The sequence below is a fragment of the Sinohyriopsis cumingii genome, chromosome 2 (genome assembly GCF_028554795.1).
Source record: "Sinohyriopsis cumingii isolate HCF-2022 chromosome 2, ASM2855479v2, whole genome shotgun sequence".
Taxonomy (NCBI): domain Eukaryota; kingdom Metazoa; phylum Mollusca; class Bivalvia; order Unionida; family Unionidae; genus Sinohyriopsis; species Sinohyriopsis cumingii.
Genome location: NC_142962.1, coordinates 70,512,424 through 70,535,551, shown reverse-complemented (window position 1 = coordinate 70,535,551; position 23,128 = coordinate 70,512,424). Strand labels below are relative to the sequence as shown.

The 23,128-nt window shown below is 35.4% G+C and overlaps 1 protein-coding gene across 2 annotated transcripts in view; it reads left to right on the top strand.

Annotated features, from left to right (window-relative positions):
* Positions 1–23,128, top strand: part of LOC149805127 (tyrosine-protein phosphatase non-receptor type 21-like) — a 96,111-nt gene that overhangs the window by 4,903 nt on the left and 68,080 nt on the right. For both annotated transcript variants that reach the window (XM_089947673.1, XM_089947666.1), the window contains exon 2: positions 829–1,063. In XM_089947673.1, the coding sequence (XP_089803799.1) occupies positions 890–1,063 (174 nt within the window). In that variant the 5' untranslated portion in view covers positions 829–889. The remainder of the gene's footprint in view (positions 1–828; positions 1,064–23,128) is intronic.

Below are 23,128 nucleotides of genomic sequence, written 5' to 3'. Positions count from 1 at the left end.
TTGTGGGCCAGTCTCCTAGATTACCATTAAAGAATCTTGAACTTGGAACTTTAGCTACCTTCACACTGTTGAAACTATGAAAACTACTAGTCTCTGGCTAGTGGACTATTGCTGATTCCGATCCCTGCATCTGCTTTATACAAACCATAAATAAAGGACTGAATTCATAACCATGAACTTAACAATTTGCACTAGTTATTTTGACACTTGCTGTGTGGATTCATTTCTCAAATCTGAGTAGACTATCAATAATTTGTTGCAACAGTGGTGCAGAAATCAGTTGAACTATGATGTGCATGGATTAGTTTAATAAGGGTTTATTGTTGTTGTGGGGTTTGGCGCCATTTTTCAGTTCATGATAGGCTCTGCATGGCGGCCAGTATTAATGGTGGAGGAAGAACCCGGGAAACCCCTGGGAAGAACCACCAACCTACGAGAAGCTACTGGCAAGCTTTCTCACATACCCACATTGGCCGAATCCTAGATTTGGTCCTTCGCAGAGAGAGGTGAGATGGTAATGATCCATAATGGAGAGCGCTTTAGACCATTTGGCCACTCTGGGCTCCAATAAGGGTTTAACTTGAGCTTTATTTTCCATCGTAAAGGTCAGAGGGCCATTTATTTTATGTTAAGAGATATGAACAATGTATATAAAAACATCCAGATCATTCCTAAATTCACAAAAAACATGGCAAAGAAATGTAGGCTAGATACTTTGCATATGTGTTAGTGTACCTGAGTAACATTATGTCAGAGCTTGCTTGCTTAAACACCTCAAACTGAATAATAATGGTATCATTTTTTATTTGATTTTCATATATTTTGCAGACTTTTTCATGTCATCATGAGTGATATTTTACAACTTCGGAAAGAGAGAAGAAAATAAACTATGCCCTTCGGGTTAAAGTTCAAAAGGACTCGTCGGTATGAAATATCCACCAAGAATGTATTTATGGTTGAGGTGCAGATGCTGGATGGTTCATACCTGGAATGTACATTGACGCCTGACAGTGTAGGACGTGAGTGTCTTGAAGCAATAGCACAGAAGATCGAACTTGCAGAGGTAATTTTTTTGTCACATAACATAGATATTTTAATATTTCTTTTACTCTTTCCATTTGTAAAGTTTTGTTTTCTTTAAATGATAGACTTTATAATCTTATCTCACAAAAGTGATTTTTGTGAATTATGTAAAGGGATGAAAAAGGGACAGTTTGTGAATAGTATTTTTAGCAAATTTGACAGAGATCAGTTGACAAGAATTTAAAATGTTCACAAAACATTTGGCAACAGTCATTTAAAAAAGACTGGAAAAGCAGTGACATATCCTGTTTAAAAAACTGCAACAAACTTCCTTTGTTTCCTTCATCTTGTGTTTATAATTCTTAGAAATAATGCAATTATACAGATGGTTACCTTATATACTTGCCTGCAAGATGAATCCATCTGCACACTGCACAGACCCAGATCTGCCATCGCATAATTCTTTAGTGGATCTGGGTCTGTGCAGTTTGTTAGGAGTAATCAGTAGAAGAAACAACATTGACCCTGGTCAGTTATGCTATGGCAGATTCAGATCTTTGTTCTTTGCCTTTTGACTTATAAGCAAGTATATACGGTACATATATGATCATGTCTGGTTAGGTTGCATATCATTCTGTGTAAACACAGTAGATCTTTCAATAGTCAGATGAGATTTTTGATATTGAGGCTGCTAATTTAAATATGCCTTTTTAGCAGTGCTTCAGCCAGAAATTTCTTAAAGAAATTTAACAATGTTGACAAATCATTTTAATACATAGATTATGAAGATAAAAAGAGCGAATTGAAAACTTAGTTTATAGTGCACTGATTACTTTCTACATGTTGTCATTAAATGATACCATTTCAGTAATATGCATAACAGGCAGTTCAAGCTATTACTGTAATGCTGATAAAGATTTCATGTCACATTATTTAATAGTAGAGTGGTTTATCATAGTGCAGAAATATGATTATCATTTAGCAGAAATATGATAATCATATGGCAGAACTATGATTATCATATGAGAAGTATGACAGTCAGATGGCAGAAGTATGATTATCATATGAGAAGTATGACTATCACATGGTAGAGGTATGATTATCACATGGCAGAGATATGAGCATCACATGACAGAGATTTGATTATCATATGGCAGAGGTATGATAATGATACGGCAGAGGTATGATTATCACATGGTAAATATATGATTATCACATGATAGCAATATGATAATCACATGGCAGAGATTTGATTATCATATGGCAGAGGTATGATAATGACATAGCAGATGTATGATTATTACATGGCAGAGATATGATCTTCATTTGGCAGAGATATGATTATCACACAGCAGAGATTCTGATCATTTATAATGAAAGATATTGTAGCTACAAATACACAAATGAGAAAAAAATCAAATGCTGGCATTGATCTGTGTTTGCATTGTTTGATCTTGTTACTCCTAACAAAAAGCAGAGACAAAGATGTGATGTTGCATTATGCGATAACAGATCTGGGTCTGTGCAGTTTGCATTTGGTTCTGGCTTGTACATGAGTAAAGTTGGCATGCCTGTAATCAGACAAATTTCAAATTAGATAGTAGTGGTGCACATATATTACCAACATCCAGGTTGAAACAGACCTAACTAATCACAGATGTTGAGAGATTTTAATTAACACATGAGTCAGCAACTTCAAGTCAGACTTTTTCATTTTCAGTGCTAAATTGTTATTGTCTGTAAACATATAGTAAAAGAGACAGCTAAAGTACTGTTTGAATGTTGCATGAGTGGCATTCTGTGAAGTAACAGACTTTAGGCAAATAAAGACAGCATGAACAGCATTATTTAAAGGTCACTCTTGTTTGTATAACTGATGCATATCCACAATCAGATATGGCTGCAACATTTACAAACATCGATGTGTAAATGCCTTAATTTAGTATACGGCCCTTAAACATTTACAAACATCGACATGTGTAAATGCCTTAATTTAGGATACTGCCCTTAAACATTTACAAACATCAATGTGTAAATGCCTTAATTTAGGATACTGCCCTTAAACATTTACAAACATCGACATGTGTAAATGCCTTAATTTAGGATACTGCCCTTAAACATTTACAAACATCGACATGTGTAAATGCCTTAATTTAGGATACTGCCCTTAAATATTTACAAACATTGATGTGTAAATGACTTAATTTAGGATACTGCCCTTAAACATTTACAAACATCAGCATGTGTAAATGCCTTAATTTAGGATACTGCCCTTAAATATTTACAAACATCGATGTGTAAATGACTTTATTTAGGATACTGCCCTTAAACATTTACAAACATTGATGTGTAAATGCCTTAATTTAGGATACTGCCCTTAAACATTTACAAACATCGACATGTGTAAATGCCTTAATTTAGGATACTGCCCTTAAATATTTACAAACATCGATGTGTAAATGACTTAATTTAGGATACTGCCCTTAAGCATTTACAAACATCGACATGTGTAAATGCCTTAATTTAGGATACTGCCCTTAAACATTTACAAACATCGATGTGTAAATGCCTTAATTTAGGATACTGCCCTTAAACATTTACAAACATCGACATGTGTAAATGCCTTAATTTAGGATACTGCCCTTAAATATTTACAAACATCGATGTGTAAATGCCTTAATTTAGGATACTGCCCTTAAACATTTACAAACATCCACATGTGTAAATGCCTTAATTTAGGATACTGCCCTTAAACATTTACAAACATCGACATCTGTAAATGCCTTAATTTAGGATACTGCTGTTAAACATTTACAGACATTGATGTGTAAATGCCTTAATTTAGAATACTGCCCTTACATTTACAAAATCAGTGAAAATGTAAATAAACATGTACTTCACTTTCAATGATGCAGGAGCTACCCATTTTTCAATTAAATTATATATTTCCAAATATTTGCTTAACAGGATTGTTTCATAGGATTTCCAGTGAATTATTTCTTAAACTATGTATTATAGTTGTATCAAATGTGGCTTCACTAGGACAAAGTAGAACTTGACAAGAATTAGTTCTCGTACAGATTACACAACATTGCCCATGTTTCTTGTTTGCTTTTTGATAATACTGATTATTGAAATGACATAATTTAGCTTTGAGAAATAAATTATGTTCATTAACATAGCTTTTCATTAGTAACATTTTAATTTCAAGAAATCCTGTTATAAGCTTGTAAAACAAAACTTGAAAATATGTAATTTGACCAGACATCACAGAAAGCATCCTAGCATGAAAATCATTCAGATATGTACTTAAAAGCCACTCTGCACTCAGACATGACCCCCATTAAGTTCTAAAAACAGAAAAATCAGAAATGACTTCCTCACAGAAATCACTGAACAGAATTGTACTAGATTTGAAAGAAAGCATCTTGGAATTCAAGGTCTTAAAAGCGGTATAACTGATGATGATTACCATCAAATATAACTGCTGCTATTAAACATAGAAAAATGACTTCTCCAAAACATTGCAAACATCAAATATGGCTGCAGTTACTAAAAAGTATTTAAACATTGAAAAAACATCTCCAGAATTGTTGAATAGAATTTGATCAAACTTGACAGAAACGATCTAGCCATGAAGACTTTTAATATTTATACCAGTGAGTCATAATATATGGCCACCATTATTAATTTATATAGAAAAAGAAAAACCTTTCAGTGAAAAGCCACTGAAAAGAATGTAGCAAAACTTTATAAAAAACATCATGATATGAAGACTTAATTAATTTCCAGGTCTGTACAAAAATGGTCAATCCACTGTAAAATATGGCAACCATTTCTAAAAATACAGACAAAATTTAAAATCTGCTCACCCAGAATTTGACCAAATTTACACTGATGATACTGATCCACTATCAGATTTGGCCACCAAAAAAACAACCTTTAAATGATTTTATTGTAAAAACTGGTCAATAGATTTTGACCAAATATGACAATATATTCAGGCATGGACAGCTTTCAGTTTGGTTTAGCTGATGTGGATGATAACATATTGTGATTGTTGCTAAAAATGATAAAACCAGATGACAGAATAAAATCAGATGAGTTACTATCCTGGCATGAAGACCCTTCTGATCTTTACAAATGATCCATTCTCAAATACAATATATTTACTTAAAATAGGGAAAAAAACTTTCAACCAACCTCTCATAAAGCATTCTGGCAAAGAGGGCTTTCAGAATTGGACAACTTGTGCTAATGTGCCATCAAATACGAAGATTGGTAGATAGGAGAAACCTTGAAGTAGTTATTTTTATAACATATACATTCAACAGTACTTGAAGAAATTTCAACAGCAAGCATTCTACAGATTTCTTCACAAATTGCTCGTGCATTTGCCTTGTAGACAGATGTCAGCCAGGTGAATGAACAATGGCCCATTCTGACTTTTAATTGATGGATTACCATGAAACTTTGTAAATAATGTATTATTGTCATCACCCAGGTACATAATCAACTTTACTTTGTTCCTGCAAATTTAATTAGAGTTTGTCACAACCCCTCAACAGTATTAGGACTAATTTAGTAAAAGATGGACGTTTCAATTTTGAAAGACTCATGAGCAATGACGACAGCCTAAATACACGAACAACTCAAGCTGAACTATATAACAATTTAATAAATATAATTTATAAAAAAAAAAAAACTATTCAAGCAGTTTCTGGATATAAATCTTCCAGTTACACTTTGCTCATAAGCTAAAACATGAATTGGTCTGTTAACTAATGCCTTCGGGGCCCCAAGTGGCAGAGTGGTCGAAAGCGCTCACTGTTACACATCACTGCCGTCTTACCCCTGTCTGCATGGGTTTGAGTCTCGGGCTCAGTCAATGTAGGTATGTGAGAAGCCTTGCCAATAGCTTCTCGTGGGTCAGTGGTTCTTTCCGGGGCTTTCCCAGGTTCTTCCTCTGTCATTTATACTGGCCGCCATGTATATCCTATCTTGTGCTGAAAAATGGCATTAAACCCTACAACAACAACAACTAATGCCTTCATTATTTCATCATATGAGAGTTAACATCCTAATTTGGGTGTCTTCTTTTAGTGAGTAGTCTCTTGTATGCATCTGCATCAGTTTCTCTCGTCTTCTTCCCTCCTGTACTCTTCCTGTGCTGCTTCTTGTACTATTTCCCCTTCTCCTGTACCCTTCATGTGCTACTCTTGTACTTCCTCCTTCCACAACCCATCTGCACTAATCTTGTACTTCCTTCTTCTCTCAAGAGTTTAGTGCCATCTCTTAATGCAACCTGGGAGCTTCCTGTAGAAAATATAAGGGACGTATATCCTGTTCTTCCTATGCACATCCTTGTAATCTGCCACTCTTTCATAGACTTCTCATCAGACAAATGGCAAACACTATACCAGCCCTCTTCACACACTAGTCAACTCATTCAATACATGTCTTGCTCTACATACAATAGTATTACGTAACTAAGTTTTGTAACACATGCACACACCATTAAATGTTATATTCCAACACAGCAATCTACCATTGTTACGGCAATCGTTCACATCACCTGTGTCCTACAAATAATAGAATGATACACAGAAATTTGTAAATACATTCGCATACAAATCTACTGTCTGCTTCACATAATTCTTACTGATAAATGCAAATTCACATCCAGATTCATTTTTTTTTATAGATTCAACTATACACTGTGATGTAGTATTCTCTAATAATTCTCCATGTTGTAATAAAATAAATATAAGTTATAATATACAATCTGTTAAATTCCAGTCATACAAATCAACACATACATGTACGTATTTTCACCTGAGATATCTCCTACCCATAGAAGCTTTCTATTTCTTTCCCTGTTCAGTTCCTCTTCCTCTTTTTTTTCTTCAGAGTCTTTCGCTTAGAATAGTCTTTTCCCCCAGAATTCTTTTTGATAATTCCTTGGATCCTCTGCTCTTCTCAAAAGGTCAGGAAACCACTGATTAAGTTTACACAAGAATGGTTAGATATTTTATTGTCGCCTTGTCTGTCTTAGACATTAGCTCCTCCTACTGGTAGGTTTTTAAATTCCTCTAATTCTGATTGGCTGGTATGCCTCGTTTGATGATCAGAGGATCTTGATACACATACTTTCACATGCAGCTGTGAGTGTAGAAAGCTGGCCTTCTTAGCAACACAAAGAGCTTATTCGTTGGAAGTGAGTAGCCAACTCAATTGTCTTATTACTAAATAAAGACATAGCTGGCCATCTGCTGTTGGCCTCACACCTTTAGCTGACTGTGGTAACCCTTAGCCGGCAAGAAGTTAAAATCACGGCTGTAAAGATGGAAAAATTCTGATCATGTTTCCTCAGAGTTGTTGCCCATTTTGTCCTGTAGCAATGTATGATACAGTCTTGTTCCTGTTCTAGCCTGGACCTGCAGTTTTTGATTGTTTGACACTGGAACTTGATAAATATTATGATCATTGGCAGATGTGCATGTCTACAAATCACTCTGCTTCTACAATTTTTTCATAGAGTTATTGCCCTTTTTGACTTGTTGGAATGCAGGATGCATTCTTGTTATTCCTGTAGGTCTTGATGTATTGCCATGAACCTTGGTCAATATAAAGGAAATATTATTTTCCTCTCTTGCTACATTATTTACCAAAATGTCTAAAAGTGTAGTACATTATAATGTATTCAACAACCTCAATGTTGTTATTGAATTGAACCAATTCAGAATGCATTTTTTCTTCCAATCTGCACACTAGGTTGTGTTTTGCAGCCTTACTTGTGAAGATGTTCATATCAACAAATCAATTTTTGCACATTTTGTTTTCTAGCTTAAAGACGTGTCTAAAACAGTCTTGTTTGTGTAACAGCCATTATTCAAAGTTGAGTCAGATTGAAAACTGCACAGACCAAGATCTGCTGTTGTATAATGCATCAGAAGATCTGGGTCGGTGCAATTTATTAGGAGTAACCAGTAAAACAAACAGCTTAGAGCCCGAACAGCAGGCACATTTTGCTACAGCAGATCTGGATATTGTTTGCAATTTGACCTGACTTATAACTGAGTATAAATGGTAGTCTCGGTCTTTTGGATTTATATTTTTGCAAAACTTGTGACATACGGTACTCTAGTCATCATCTAAGGGAAGAGTTGTGACCATAGGTTTCATATTCATGATGGGTACGGGTGGGATACATGAGAAGTGTGGTTTGTTTACCTGAGGAAATTGTGTACCATTCTTAAACTTCATTTCATGTGTTTGTACCATAGGCAGTGTTGCACCTTGGTTGAATTATAGGGTGGAGTTGAATGAGATAAATGCATTCAGTCTGGAATACTTGCAGTGACACCTTTTATTTTATTGTTTATTTGGGGGCAAGAGCATGGACTGGTCACTTCATGTTTCATCAAATTTGAATTTTGTTTGCAATCAGTTAAGCAAGTAATAAAAGTTTAAAAACAACCCTTGTAACCAGCAAGGCATGTAGAAAATGATATCTCAAAAAAGTGTTTATAAATCTTAACAAAGCAAATAATCTAATTTTATCCTAGAAGTGGACAGAAGAGTAAATCTGGTCACAAGACTTATTCTGTTCATTCCTTTCAAATTACTCAACACATATAGCATAGAAATTGTAGGAAATCTAGTTATAAAACCTTTATTTTTCAGAACATGGTGGGGTGGGTCATTTCATAGGACCGTAACTAGGGATCTGAAGGGGTCTACAACTAAGTAATAATTTTAAAGAAGGCAGAAGGGTGCAGAGAAGGGGCAGAGGGATGCATAGTTAAAGCAAGAGGGGTGGGGCATGGCAGGGTGACACTCTATTTCTTTCTTTCTGTAATACTGTATTAGTGCTGAGGAATTTTAGCTGAAGACCAAAATATGTCACCATTCTTTTGATGGCCCTGGATTTCAGAAGTTGGAGAAGATAATATGGGCCTTGTGATCAATTAGTTTGTTTATAATGCAACAGATGTTAAAAATAAAATTGAAACATGAGAGTCCTATATCAAGGAATAGTTTAAGCTTCAGTCAGAATGATAACAAAATATCTTGCTGATATGAAGTGTCACCAGTTAAACATGCCAGTGTTATCATGTTACGAAGTCACCAGCTTGTGAAAGCATATCTAGTAGTAGTTGTGATCATTTACCATGGGCTTCCCAGTCTAAGTTTTCACAGACTGACAACTTCCCACATCTCCAGCAATGGCATAATGGTGTTGCTTGTATAACAGTTAGGTATCATATTATTGAAACTTGCAGTACAGTATATTTAATAGATTGAAAATGAACATTCATGTAGGAAAATCCTGAATGTTTAATGGTACAAAGTCTGAAAAAATTCGAATTTAAGTTTGTCAAAATTTTCAGACATAAGCCTTGTGGCTGAAGGACCAACACTTTTATTTCATGAGGAGGGGGACCTTAGATTGTCTTTCCAACTAGGACATTATTTTTGTCTTTTATTACACTGGTAAGTTTTTTAATGGATAAATGAAGATACTGTAAATGAAGGATTTTGAGATCATCACAGCATGGGTGCATTTCATTCTGGTCGTCCATGCATATCTTACAGACTTCGACATCAGATTTTAGAACTGGGAGGGGGCAGGGGGCAAAATAGACTTGTTTATTCAGAATTGAGGATGCATTCTGGAAATCTGAGGGTGAACCTTCAGATCATAAGAATGAAAACCTGTTATTATGAAAGAGTGAAAAATTTACAGATTTAAAATTACGGGATATAGGTTAAAATATCTTACATGTTGATTTATTCTAATAATTTTTTACAAAAAAAGACCATCATTATATAATTTACCAGCAAGCAGCCTCAACTTATCCACTGAATTGGTATGTGTGATATAAGTCTAAATGAAGAAAGAAAAACAGTTGAATAAAGAAATTAAATTGCTGTAGCAATTCCATGATTTTGTTTTCCTTGATTAGGCTGCCCATTTTCATCATTATTATTTTCTCTTTCCCCTTACAATTCTGTTGGTGGGGCCCCGAGTGGCCGAGTGGTCTAAAGCGCTCTCCGTTACGGACCACTGCCATCTCACCTCTGTCTGCGTGGGTTCGAGTCTAGGATTCGGCCTATGTGGGTATGTGAGAAAGCATGCCAGTAGCTTCTCATGGGTCGGTGGTTCTTCCCAGGGTTTTTCCGGGTTCTTCCTCCACCATTAATACTGGCCGCCATGCATAGCCTATCGTGTGCTGAAAAATAGCGTTAAACCCCACAACAACAACAATTCTGTTGGAGTTTAAAAAGTTGAGTTAAACTATAATGTTTGGGCTACGATTGATAGTTCTTTCACCATAGTATTGATTAAAGATAGTTCATACCTTATTTTTTTCTTTATTATGGGGCCAAGGATGGCCAAGTGGTAATACTGGCACTCACCTTTGAAAATTGCTTGCATGTCATCTCGGTCTCTATGGGTTTGAGTTTTGGCTTGACTGTTGTTGGTATGTGAAAAAGATTGCCAGTAACTTCCTGTGTGTTGGTAGTTCTTCCCATGATCTTTCTGGGCTCTTCCTCCACCAAATATAGTGGCTGCCGTTTGTGACCTACCATGTGCTAAAAATAGCATTAAACCCAACAAATCAGAAATTACAAATTTCTTTATTACCTTTTTTCTTGAGATTAATTTTGTATCTGTAGATTTCATATATGAATTTAATTGTGATATCAGAACTGTCTGTAAGCCTTGTACAATATGAGTCCTTGACCCTCATTCAGAAATTGGGTGTCCAGCTCAGACATCTGAGGGTTCATGTGTGAAAACAATCCTTCAATAAGCAGTATATCAGTATTTTAAAGTATTTCAATAAACTTTGAATAAAATAAATCTTTTGGACTCTGTTATTCTAATTATTTTCATCTGGTTTCACGTAAATTTTCCCATTTTCAACATTGAATATAAGTTTTTTCTTCTGTTCATTAGATTACCCATTTTGACACAAAAAAAGGCTTTTATATGACCCATAAGAAAATGTTCATTTTACAGTTTCTCCAGCAAATATGTTTATCCTACTTTTTTATCACTACTACCTACCTTTCCCTACTTTTTCCAAAATGGTCCAACTGTCCTTACTTTTTTCAATGACACACTTCATAAACACCATTAACAATGTGAATTCAGATATGTTTTTATTCAGTTTATGAAAGTAACTTATGTAAAGGTTTATTTTTCAGTAATTGACATAAATTTTATACTGTTTTTCTTTATAAATTATTCCAATCCTCCCCTACTTAAAAAAATAGCCTTACTTTATTCCTACTTTTCCACAATGGGCTGCATGAAAGACTGATCTTCAGGATTCATAGTTTGAGAAAACTGAGGGGCCAGTGTTAGTTGTTAAGGGGCCACAAGATGCAGAGTCTTTGAAAATTTGGGGGTCTAAGACTAGCTTTTGACTGACCAGGACGCACTGGAAGGACTTACAGAGAGGTCAGAGTAAATAATAATGTCCTTGGATGACATTTTTTAAATTTGTGGGTCAGACATCCTGGAAGTCCAGGGTTATTGAGAACTTGGTATCATACATATCTAGATATATGTGTTCATACATAATGTCATGGTACTGGTGCTCTATTAAAGAGAGTCAAAGACTTCATTCTCAGAGATTTACAGGAACATAAAATCTGATTCCTTGATTGCTCATTCAAGTTTTAAGAATACCTTTAGATTTGTTTTTTAAATTGAGAAAGAGTGTTCATTTTTTGTTGTTTTCTGTTAATCAAGGAATAAAATACTTTGTGGAGATTTGAGGGTTGCTGCAAGCCATGTATTAAAGACCCACTGAACAATAATCCATCATTTGAGGGTTGCTGCAAGCCATGTATTAAAGACCCACTGAACAATAATCCATCATTTGAGGGTTGCTGCAAGCCATGTATTAAAGACCCACTGAACAATAATCCATCATTTGAGGGTTGCTGCAAGCCATGTATTAAAGACCCACTGAACAATAATCCATCATTTGAGGGTTGATGCAAGCCATGTATTAAAGACCCACTGAACAATAATCCATCATACCACATAGTACTCTTCTCCAGTCCACAATTTTAAGTACTGAACCTGCAAAGATGATAACCATGAAAATAAATGACTTTCACAGTACATGTATGTTACTGATAAATATGAATGATTTCATGTTTGTTACTCCTGGTGTATAAATGTATTACCGGGTATGTATTACTGGTAAGTATCATTCTATTTGTTTTAATATGTAAAAGCAGCTGTTGTCAATATACATGCAGTTGATTCACTTTGACATCCCGGTTATAATAGTACATTTTGGTAACATTATCCATTTTTATTTCAAGGCTCATTTCCTCTGAATCTCCCAGGCATTAACTCTGATGTCTGAAGTTCTGTCTTTTGTTGTAGTTTTTTTTTTCATAGCAGGGCCAAGAGTGAGTCACTGTATACTACAATTTCCTGTTTGATTATCATTTTAAGTAAATGGAAGGAAACAGTCATAAATTTGAACAAAGCAGAATATAGTAAGCCAAGTTTCCACTTTGTGATCTCATCTCAGAAAATTGCATATAGTACCTTGAGATAATTGAAGATAGTAAGGATATCCCTATATAAGATTTCAGTTTATTATGAGTGACAAAGAACAGAAATAAATATATTGAATTCAAGTTACTTGGTATATTTACATGGCAAGGAAAGCTTACAGCAGAATTGTTTTAATGTTGTATGGCATGAACAGAGATTTGGTATCAAATTACATTTAAAAGTATAAATATGGAGTTTAGAAACTGATCTCATAGTTATAATACTTGAAGGCAAGAAGAAGAAAACCTGACATATGAATTGACATTTGTATGTCATTTTGCATTTGAATTACCTTCTGTCAAGCAACATTGTGTTATAATTAAAGTAGAAACTGTCTTCGAAAAGCATGGTCTCTCAAGATAGATGATCTTTCACATCAGGTCATAACAATATAGGTATTGTATGGGAATCCTCATATGATGTCACATTTAAGTGTGTGCAGAGCTCCTGTTGGCAGAACCGCTATAGCAGTTAATGAGACAACTCTCACATTATGCAAATAGTTTACCAAATGAGGTGTTTGCTTACTGTATGCAAATGTTAAATGGCATTAAAGATTAGAAGAGGCTGCCTGATCCATATAGGCTCAAATCAGGATAAGTAAGCTTTGTACAATTTATTTGTGTTTGATTATTGTTATGTATATTTCTTGCATGATATTTTTTTTGGGGACTTTGAATTCAACAACAGATCTGGTATCCCTTGGGAAAGGTCATATACATCCTTCCTCTTCAGTTTCTCATGTGGACATTTAGGAAACCAAACAAGGATGCCCTCTAAGATCAAATATCTCTTCGGTCAGCATTTCAGACTCACCTCAGTTGGTGGTACAATCAACAAAAGTTTCTGAGGGGAATTCCCTACATGCCCCAGAACTCCAGTCCTACCTGTACACCAGTGTGTCAGATGCAGGGGTAGGGAATAAATTTTAAGTCAGAAGGAATGCGTATCTGTAATCATTATATCATAGAAAGAAATTTTCCTCCATATCAAGCATAGAACATGTCAAAGGGCATTGCTTCATGACCTCCACAGACAACACAAAATTGGTTGCATACCTCAGACCTGAAGAAGGTACTCCAGGTACAGCTTCTCTCTGCATGGAAGTCTGAAACCTTCTACATAGGGCAGAGTCCAAAGCAATTGCCATCTTAGTTCATTCTCTCTGGGTCTGACAGTCACTTTACAATCAGCAAACCAGATACAAGGTATATTCTCTCTGGGTCTGATAGTCACTGCACAATCAGCAAACCAGATACAAGGTATATTCTTTCTGGATCTGATAGTCACTGCACAATCAGCAACCCAGATACAAGGTATATTCTCTCTGGATCTGACAGTCACTGCACAATCAGCAAACCAGATACAAGGTATATTCTCTGTAGGTCTGATAGTCACTGCACAATAAGCAACCCAGATACAAGGTATATTCTCTCTGGATCTGACAGTCACTGCACAATCAGCAAACCAGATTCAAGGTATGTTCTCTGTAGGTCTGATAATCACTGCACGATCAGCAAACCAGATACAAGGTATATTCTGTCTGGGTCTGATAGTCACTGCACAATCAGCAAACCAGATACAAGCTATATTCTCTCTGGGTCTGATAGTCACTGCACAACCAGCAACCCAGATACAAGGTATATTCTCTGTAGGTCTGATATTCTCTGCACAATCAGCAACCCAGATACAAGGTATATTCTCTCTGGCCCTGATAGTAACTGCACAATCAGCAACCCAGATGCAAGGTATATTCTCTCTGGGTCTGATAGTCACTGCACAATCAGCAACCCAGATACAAGGTATATTCTCTCTGGGTCTGATAGTCGCTGCACAATCAGCAACCCAGATACAAGGTATATTCTCTGTAGGTCTGATATTCACTGCACAATCAGCAACCCAGATACAAGGTATATTCTCTCTGGGTCTGATAGTCACTGCACAATCAGCAAACCAGATACAAGGTATATTCTCTCTGGGTCTGATAGTCCCTGCACAATCAGCAAACCAGATACAAGATATATTCTCTGTAGGTCTGATAGTCACTGCACAATCAGCAACCCAGATACAAGGTATATTCTCTCTGGGTCTGATAGTCACTGCACAATCAGCAACCCAGATACAAGGTATATTCTCTCTGGGTCTGATAGTCACTGCACAATCAGCAACCCAGATACAAGGTATATTCTCTCTGGGTCTGATAGTCACTGCACAATCAGCAAACCAGATACAAGGTATATTCTCTCTGGGTCTGATAGTCACTGCACAATCAGCAAACCAGATACAAGGTATATTCTCTCTGGGTCTGATAGTAACTGCACAATCAGCAAACCAGATACAAGATATATTCTCTGTAGGTCTGATAGTCACTGCACAATCAGCAACCCAGATACAAGGTATATTCTCTCTGGCTCTGATAGTAACTGCACAATCAGCAAACCAGATACAAGGTATATTCTCTCTGGGTCTGATAGTAACTGCACAATCAGCAACCCAGATACAAGGTATATTCTCTCTGGGTCTGATAGTCACTGCACAATCAGCAACCCAGATACAAGGTATATTCTATCTGGGTCTGATAGTCACTGCACAATCAGCAAACCAGATACAAGGTATATTCTCTCTGGGTCTGATAGTCACTGCACAATCAGCAAACCAGATACCAGATATATTCTCTGTAGGTCTGATAGTAACTGCACAATCAGCAAACCAGATACAAGGTATATTCTCTCTGGGTCTGATAGTCACTGCACAATCAGCAACCCAGATACAAGGTATATTCTCTCTGGCTCTGATAGTAACTGCACAATCAGCAACCCAGATACAAGGTATATTCTCTCTGGGTCTGATAGTCACTGCACAATCAGCAACCCAGACTACTGCTGTATCTACTGACTGACAAATTAAGCTTAATATTGACAGGTTAGTTATTACTGTCATTAAAATGTAGTTTTGGGGGGAGTAAAAACAGTTTTAATTTGTAATACATGTACTTAACTGTATGAAATTGGCTGCTCTCCACTAATGACCTTAGAGAAACACAATTCCAGATAATTGACAGGTCAGTGCTTTTAAACTTCAAAATTTATAACCCTATCAGGCTCAACAGATCAAGTTTCAGCTTCCTGTGATCTCTCAGTTATGAAGCCTTTTCTTTTATCTCCAAGTTGTGATGCCCTTTCAGTTATAAAGGCAGAAGTTCATTAAGTACAAGAACATAGGTTACATATATTTGCCCTACTCTGTGATGCTGTACTTCATTCTGAAATGAGAATTAAGGAATATTCTTGCATGTGTTACTTTGAGTCCTCACTTGGATCTATAAGCACACACACTGCCTCTGCACTGTTTTCCACCCACACCTGGCTCTAGACCAATAAAAGTGTTTATCTAAAGGGTGCAAAATCTGATGCTGCTTGAACCTGCCTAATATAAAAATTCATTAAAAAAAATAGAGATTATGTTGGTGCTCACCAGTTATTATGTACTTTTTGAGAGTGATGCATGTAAGGTGAAGTTGTTAGCTTATTAAACATGCAGAATGGAGAGAATGTTGGCATACCACTATGATGCTACTTGGATGTAATGTGGCTGACATTTCTTTGGATATTGTATGTTTGCAAATTATACATGATCTTTAAAGCACACTGCTAACTAAAATGACTGCTTCTTTGTGCTCGAAAAATCAGCTTGAATTAGTCTAAAGTACACTATGTTTATCAGCTTTTAAAATGGGGAAAATTAATTTTCCCAGCTAGACAATATCAGCCTCAGAAAGTGCAATGAATGAATTATCAAATATATAAAATGTATTAAAAAAACAAGTTTTCAGCTCTTTTGTTTTTCACAATTTACTTCTGAAGTCCCAGAAGTAAAAATGACCGAGTGGAGCTAGCAGTTTTTTGAGAGGTGCGTATCTGGAGTAAGCCTAAGCTGTATACTTTATAACCCATATTACACCCATCAGTGATACACCAAAATAAAGGAAAGTAAAGGTTCTTCAGACAGTACCTAAGCTGTATACTTTATAACCCATATTACACCCATCAGTGATACACCAAAATAAAGGAAAGTAAAGGTTCTTCAGACAGTACCTAAGCTGTATACTTTATAACCCATATTACACCCATCAGTGATACACCAAAATAAAGGAAAGTAAAGGTTCTTCAGACAGTACCCAAGCTGTATACTATATAACCCATATTACACCCATCAGTGATACACCAAAATAAAGGAAAGTAAAGGTTCTTCAAACAGTACCTAAGCTGTATAACCCATATTACACCAAAATAAAGGAAAGTAAACGTTCTTCCCACAGTACCTAAGGTGTATACTTTATAACCCATATTACACCCATCAGTGATACACCAAAATAAAGGAAAGTAAAGGTTCTTCAGACAGTACCTAAGGTGTATACAAGGTCCTTTTTAAATAGCCACTATAACCAGAGAGGAAACCCAGAGAAATCCTTTTTCTTTTTTCAAAATTCTAACCCTATGCAAAATACGAAACTGTAGAGTGCCACCTGAAAAAGCCACATCAAAACATAAGAATATCATTAACTTGACCTTACAAATCAATGGAAGCTCATAGCAGAAGAAATGTATGCACCTTGGCACTAACTCATGGATGTATTTTCTATTTCCAAAGGTCATTTTTGACACAGTGATGCTCACGTCACCAATGCAGGGCCTTTCCCTGTGTAATACTTTTGAAAAACATTTGTAATAAACAACTTGATGCAATTCAAAATCAAGGTCATTATAGAGATATTCTACTTGCCTTGAACTCGCACATTTTCTGCTACATTAGTAGCTATGTTTTCTTGCAGATTGTTGGTATTTCAATGTCTACATACTGCAAAGTAGTAAGTTTACATGCCTTAGATCAAATTCAAGAGGAATATAAGACCAAAACCCAAATTCACAAATATATGCATATCTTTATTTGTTAAATAATAATAGCAGGAAAGGTTACAACATAGCCAAAAGTTAAGAAATCTGACAGGGGTCAGTTTATGAAACTTTCCCTTCAACATTAATTTGAGTTTCGGTTTAGGTTTGTTATTGTTTTGATCTGGCTGTAGTCTATTATGTCCCATGATAATTGTGGTCAAGCATCTCAAAATTGCAAGAATTAAACTCTCTCTCTAGATAAAAAGGAAGAATGAGAGAATCCAAGGGAGGAATAAAGGAGAAATGAAGCAAATGTAAGTTTCACTTGCAGATGTATATAAATGTAATTTTCACTTGCAAATATATAATATTCATTTTTTTAATTTGAAATACAAATTGATAGTTATAACTGGTGAACAGAAATATTTTTGCAAGATATACTCTGGACACTCAAAATTTTATCTTAAAATTAAAGAATTAAACTGCTGTAATTATTCAAGGTAACATATCATTAAGAGTCTGACAGTCTTGTGAAAAAAAGTATGTGATCCTGATGAACAAAAAGTGACATAACCATAGCCGTACCTCCACATTTCGAGTGAAGAATTTTTCATAACAGCATTTTCACACCACTTTTGCAAGAATGTTAAAATTTGATTATTGGATGATTAAATGGTTTTCTTATTCATGAATTTATTTATTGATTTTTTTAATTTATTTTTATCAAATACATACTGATTTGCTTCCTTGCTTGAGCCTCTTATTGTATCACTTTGGAAGCAAAGACTGTTGAATATAACCAATAAATAATGTTGTTCTGTTGTGAGTAAACATGTACCTTGGATGCTTCCATGTACAATTTTTTTTTCATTGGACAGCAATATGGTACATGTAGTTAGGGACCACAACTGCTGACTAATTTGTATTGCATAATTGCATGCATGTCTGGGCAAAATAGTGGAAGCAGAAACAGTGATATACATATAATAATAATGTGGTAGTTGGGGTTCATAAATGCTGATTGCATTATTACCTAACCATGAGATAGTGAGAAAGATGACAAATTTGATAATTGCCTGTATGTGTATTGGTTAGGTAATAAAACACCATTCAAATGTATCATAATAATTTTCTCATTTGTAAATTAAATCTATTATTCCACTTTTTGGTACATTAAAACCTGCTAGAAATACCATCCCTTCAACCAGCTCTGCTATGACCACCTGTCAAACTGGTTGCTTGAGACAGATGGTCTCTCATAAAAGCACTGTGCAGGAGGGAGAGTTTTCAAGTAAGAAATTCTGTCTTGGTTTAAAAAAGAAAAATCCACTGATGTACATGTATTTAATTCTAAATTCATAGTTCTTGTTAAACTTGTATGCATTCATCAGAATATTTTTATCAGGCAAATAAATACATTGTGACAGTATCATATTGGTCAACATGTTAACATATCCATGATTGTTGTAATGACCCTAGCAGTTCTGATCAGGCCTTTGGCAGATAATGGAATACTGTATATATGTACCAATCAAATCCAAATACAGAAATAACTCATCCAGAAAGGGAATCATTTATTTAGAGTCAAAGTCTAAAAGCCTAATTCATCTGAAACATAAATGGATTGTCTCAATAATCTAATGACATAACTGATATGGTAACAGATAATGAGATGTCAGGCTTGGTGTTTAGGTTTAATAACTGTAACATCAATTCACAACAAACAATGAGATAATTTTGGTCATCATTGACAGGTGGTCATAGCAGGGGTCAATCATTTCAGATTTTACTGCATTTGTGTACTTAATTTTGTCAGATAATATAAACTTCATATTATTTCATTTCAACCCATATTGCCATGCATTTGGTGGACCAAGTCATGTATAATGGTTTAATTTTGGTCACGAGAGCCACAGCAAAATGCTTTAATGAAGATTATTATAGCATGATAGACCTATGGATATCATCCTGTGCTATTTCTTTGCATATTTTAAAACCTTGTCTTTTGGAATAAAACCATTGTAATCTACGTAAATCCACCCATATCACCAACAAAGAATGTCACATAAAACAACCTATGCTAAGATGGGTGTATGTGTATTGTGTTTGGCTGCTATGTTTACATTTTGTTCCTTGGGTCACTTTTAAATCTAGATTTTTTTCCTTGGGTCAGTTTTAAATAGAACCAATTACATATGACTGATAAGAAAGCTTCTGCATGCTAATGCAGCATTGTTTTAAATTAGCCACAGGTGTGAAGCTGATAATTTTCTGATTGGGTTGACAAAATATTGAATTAGCTGATACTTGTGGCCAGCACAAAAAGAAAATACAAGCTTGTGAAAAATAAATATGGAAGACCAATAAATGTTCCAGAGGACCAGAAACTTTTTGAAGGCCAGAAAGAAATGTAGGGATACAGAATACTGGTCACATGGGTCAGCCTTGTGTGCTGCATAACAAGATTCTAGGGAAAAATGTTAAAACATAGACAAGTTGATTCAGGAACCTTGTATTTCCAGTCAGTTAGAAATGAATCAGGTGTAAGAGTGAATAAAATATACTTCATTGTAGATTATTAGGATAAGCAGGGACTGGTTGCACGCTTTCAGAATGTGAATCCTCTGCCAAAAATGCAGTTGTAGCATTTTTGTTACTCTTGGGAAAAGGCAGTGTTGCCCTTGACCTTGTCTATCTGTCCATCTTCAGCTTTGTGTTTAGGTCTTTGTGGAGGGGCATTCGTGTTCCATGAACACACTTTTAGTTAGATTGAATTTAAATTTTGAGAAAATTAGCATCTTATTATTTTGGGAGGAATTTGGAAAGTTGTTGCATAATAGGTCAACTCTTTTGATTAGTAGATGTGGCACTGATGGTAACGGAAACATTTGTTTAAAATGGAGGGTCTGCACCAGTTAACCTATAGAACTGGTTATGTCATGAATCTTACTTACTCATCAATCTGTGCAGTGCATTTTGAATTGTGGAAACAGTTACGTTTTCAACTTTTGCAGACTGTCTAGAGGGGCATGAGCCCTACAGTTCTCCCCACTGTCCGAGTCCCCCCATTCCAAAAATAACACACCCATTATTCATAAAGAATTACATTCATATAGAAAACAAAGTAAACTGCTAGGTTTATGTGAACTCTCAAATAATTTAGTACGAGTCAGAAAAATGCATATGCCAGTGCAACAGATTATACTTTCTTCTTTAATTTTCTATATATGAGTTTATATGAAACACAAATTAATGCATATATGTAGACTCTTTTGTGGCCACATCCGAATAATTGCATATCTAGGTCTGTCCAGAGTAATATCTTTGTGGTAACTTAGAAAGGTCATCTAGTTTAGGGTATATGGTATTTGGCGCTTAATATGCTATCAGTTTGGATAGGGTAAGCATTGATTTTAGAATTGGGGACAACTTGATAAAGATATCAAATTTCAACAGTCTTTTGTCAACATAGTATGTGTAATAACTTTGGTATTGTAGACACAACCCAGTCAGTATAATACATAATTACCCTTTAATACAGGGTAAATAACAGCTGATTATTTAGAGATGTTTATTTGCAGTTAAGGTTATGGCTTGAAATGTATTGACTATAGTGAGTTTTTATTATGCCTTTAGAGAAAGATAGCAAAAAGGGGCATTGTTTCACTGCTGTCTGTAACAAGCACAATTCCATGCATATGTCCCGAATTCATTTAATAATAAACATAGTCCCAAAAATACTGTTCAACTTAGAACTATGAAATCATGGTCAGAAGGAGATGATCTGATTAGATTTTTGGATCATCACAGCATTTTTTAAATTTTGTTAATACTGTAATTGTTTTTATCCCAGAAAAGCTTCTGGGATGGTCTTGTGTCCATTGTCTTTTGTCCAACATCCATTAGCACAAGTTCGTTATTACTGCTCCTCATGAACCAGTGCAGTCATTGCGAAAATCTTGTTATCAATAAATGGAAATGGGGATTTGACTAAAAGACTTCTTATGAAAATGGTGCTGATCTGGGTCTAATGTGGCTGCCACAGTGGCATCTACATGGATGGTCATATCAAAATAGGGTTTTTGTTTAAAGACTTCTTATGATGTCTAGTTGGTCCTAAATGAAAATGATCCTAATCTAATGTCCAATATGGTTGCCATTGCAACCATCTTGAAAATCTTGTTATAGTAACTCATGCAGAACTGAAAGTTATATTCACGTGGGGCTTGTACTGAAAGACTTCTTATAATGTCTAGTTGGTCCTAAATGAACTTGGTGCCAAAGTCTAGTGAACATGGTGTCCATGTTACAGCCAATATGACCGCCACACAGTGGCCTTTTTGTACATCTTTTTATTCCTACTCTTCCTGAACTGAAAATGATATTGACATGGGCTTTCCACTAAAAGGCTTCTTATTACTGATATGTCTACTTGGTCCTAAATGAACATGGTGCTGATCTGGGGTCTAATTTGGCTACCACAATGGCCAGCTTGAAAATCTTGTTATCACTACTTCTGGATGAATGGTGATATCATCAAAGGGATTTCACTTTACTAATTGACTTTTTATAACATTTTGTTGATTTCAAATTAAAATTGTGCTAATCTGATGTCCAGTACTTGTAAAGGGAAAGTCATTTTGAAATGGGGGTATTCATCAGAAGAGTTCTTATGGTGTCTAGTTTGACCTAAATGAAAATGACTAAACTCTCAGTATGGCCATAATTGTGGCTAGCTTGAAAATATTGCTGTATGATGCCTAGTTGTACCTAAATGAAATGGTGCCAGTCATACATCAAACATGGCTGTGATAATGGCTGTCATGAGAATATTGTTGTCAGTTCTCCACCTGAATGGATGATCTTTATGACTTTACCAAAAGACTTCTACTTTGTCCTAAATGAAAATGGTACAAATCTGACATTCAGTATGTTTACCACAGCAGCTAATTTGAAAATCTGGTTTTTGCTGAAGAATATCATGGATGGTTTTCAATGCTCAACAGTTAAAATGATGAAATGGTCTTATCTTGAATTCATGGAAATTCATTTTGCCAAGTAGAGCATCATTGCCTTCAAGAAACTTTTTTTAAATGTTCGGATATGGATTAATTTCAGACCTACCAACTCTTACGATTGTTAGTGAAAAATTTGGATAATTGGTTCATCCATGTTTTATTTGGATCTGCGTTTCATCTTAGAATTAGTAAAATTAGTCAGGGAACCAGACTAACTTTACAGCAGCACCCCAGATGCTTTAAACTGCACCAGTTGTTCATGCAAAGTGTCTACATGGTCAAACTGTTGATTATATAATTTTTTTAAATGGCATCCAGAAAGTGATGCATGTTTAAGACAAAAGCAAAAATAAGCTTCCAGAAAAGTGTTAATAATCAACACAGAAGAATAAAAAGGGGTATTCAGATACTTGTGAATAAAAGATGGAAAGGGCACAATTACGTTTATTGAACATCATGTGCCAGTTTGAGTATGTCTCATAGCGGGAGATATGATTGCCATTGTCATGTGAAATGGAAAAGAATTTTCAAGAATTATGTCAAGTTGAGAGATAGCTACAAGAAGTTGAGCTGCATAGTGTTTGGAACTAGAGTTTGTG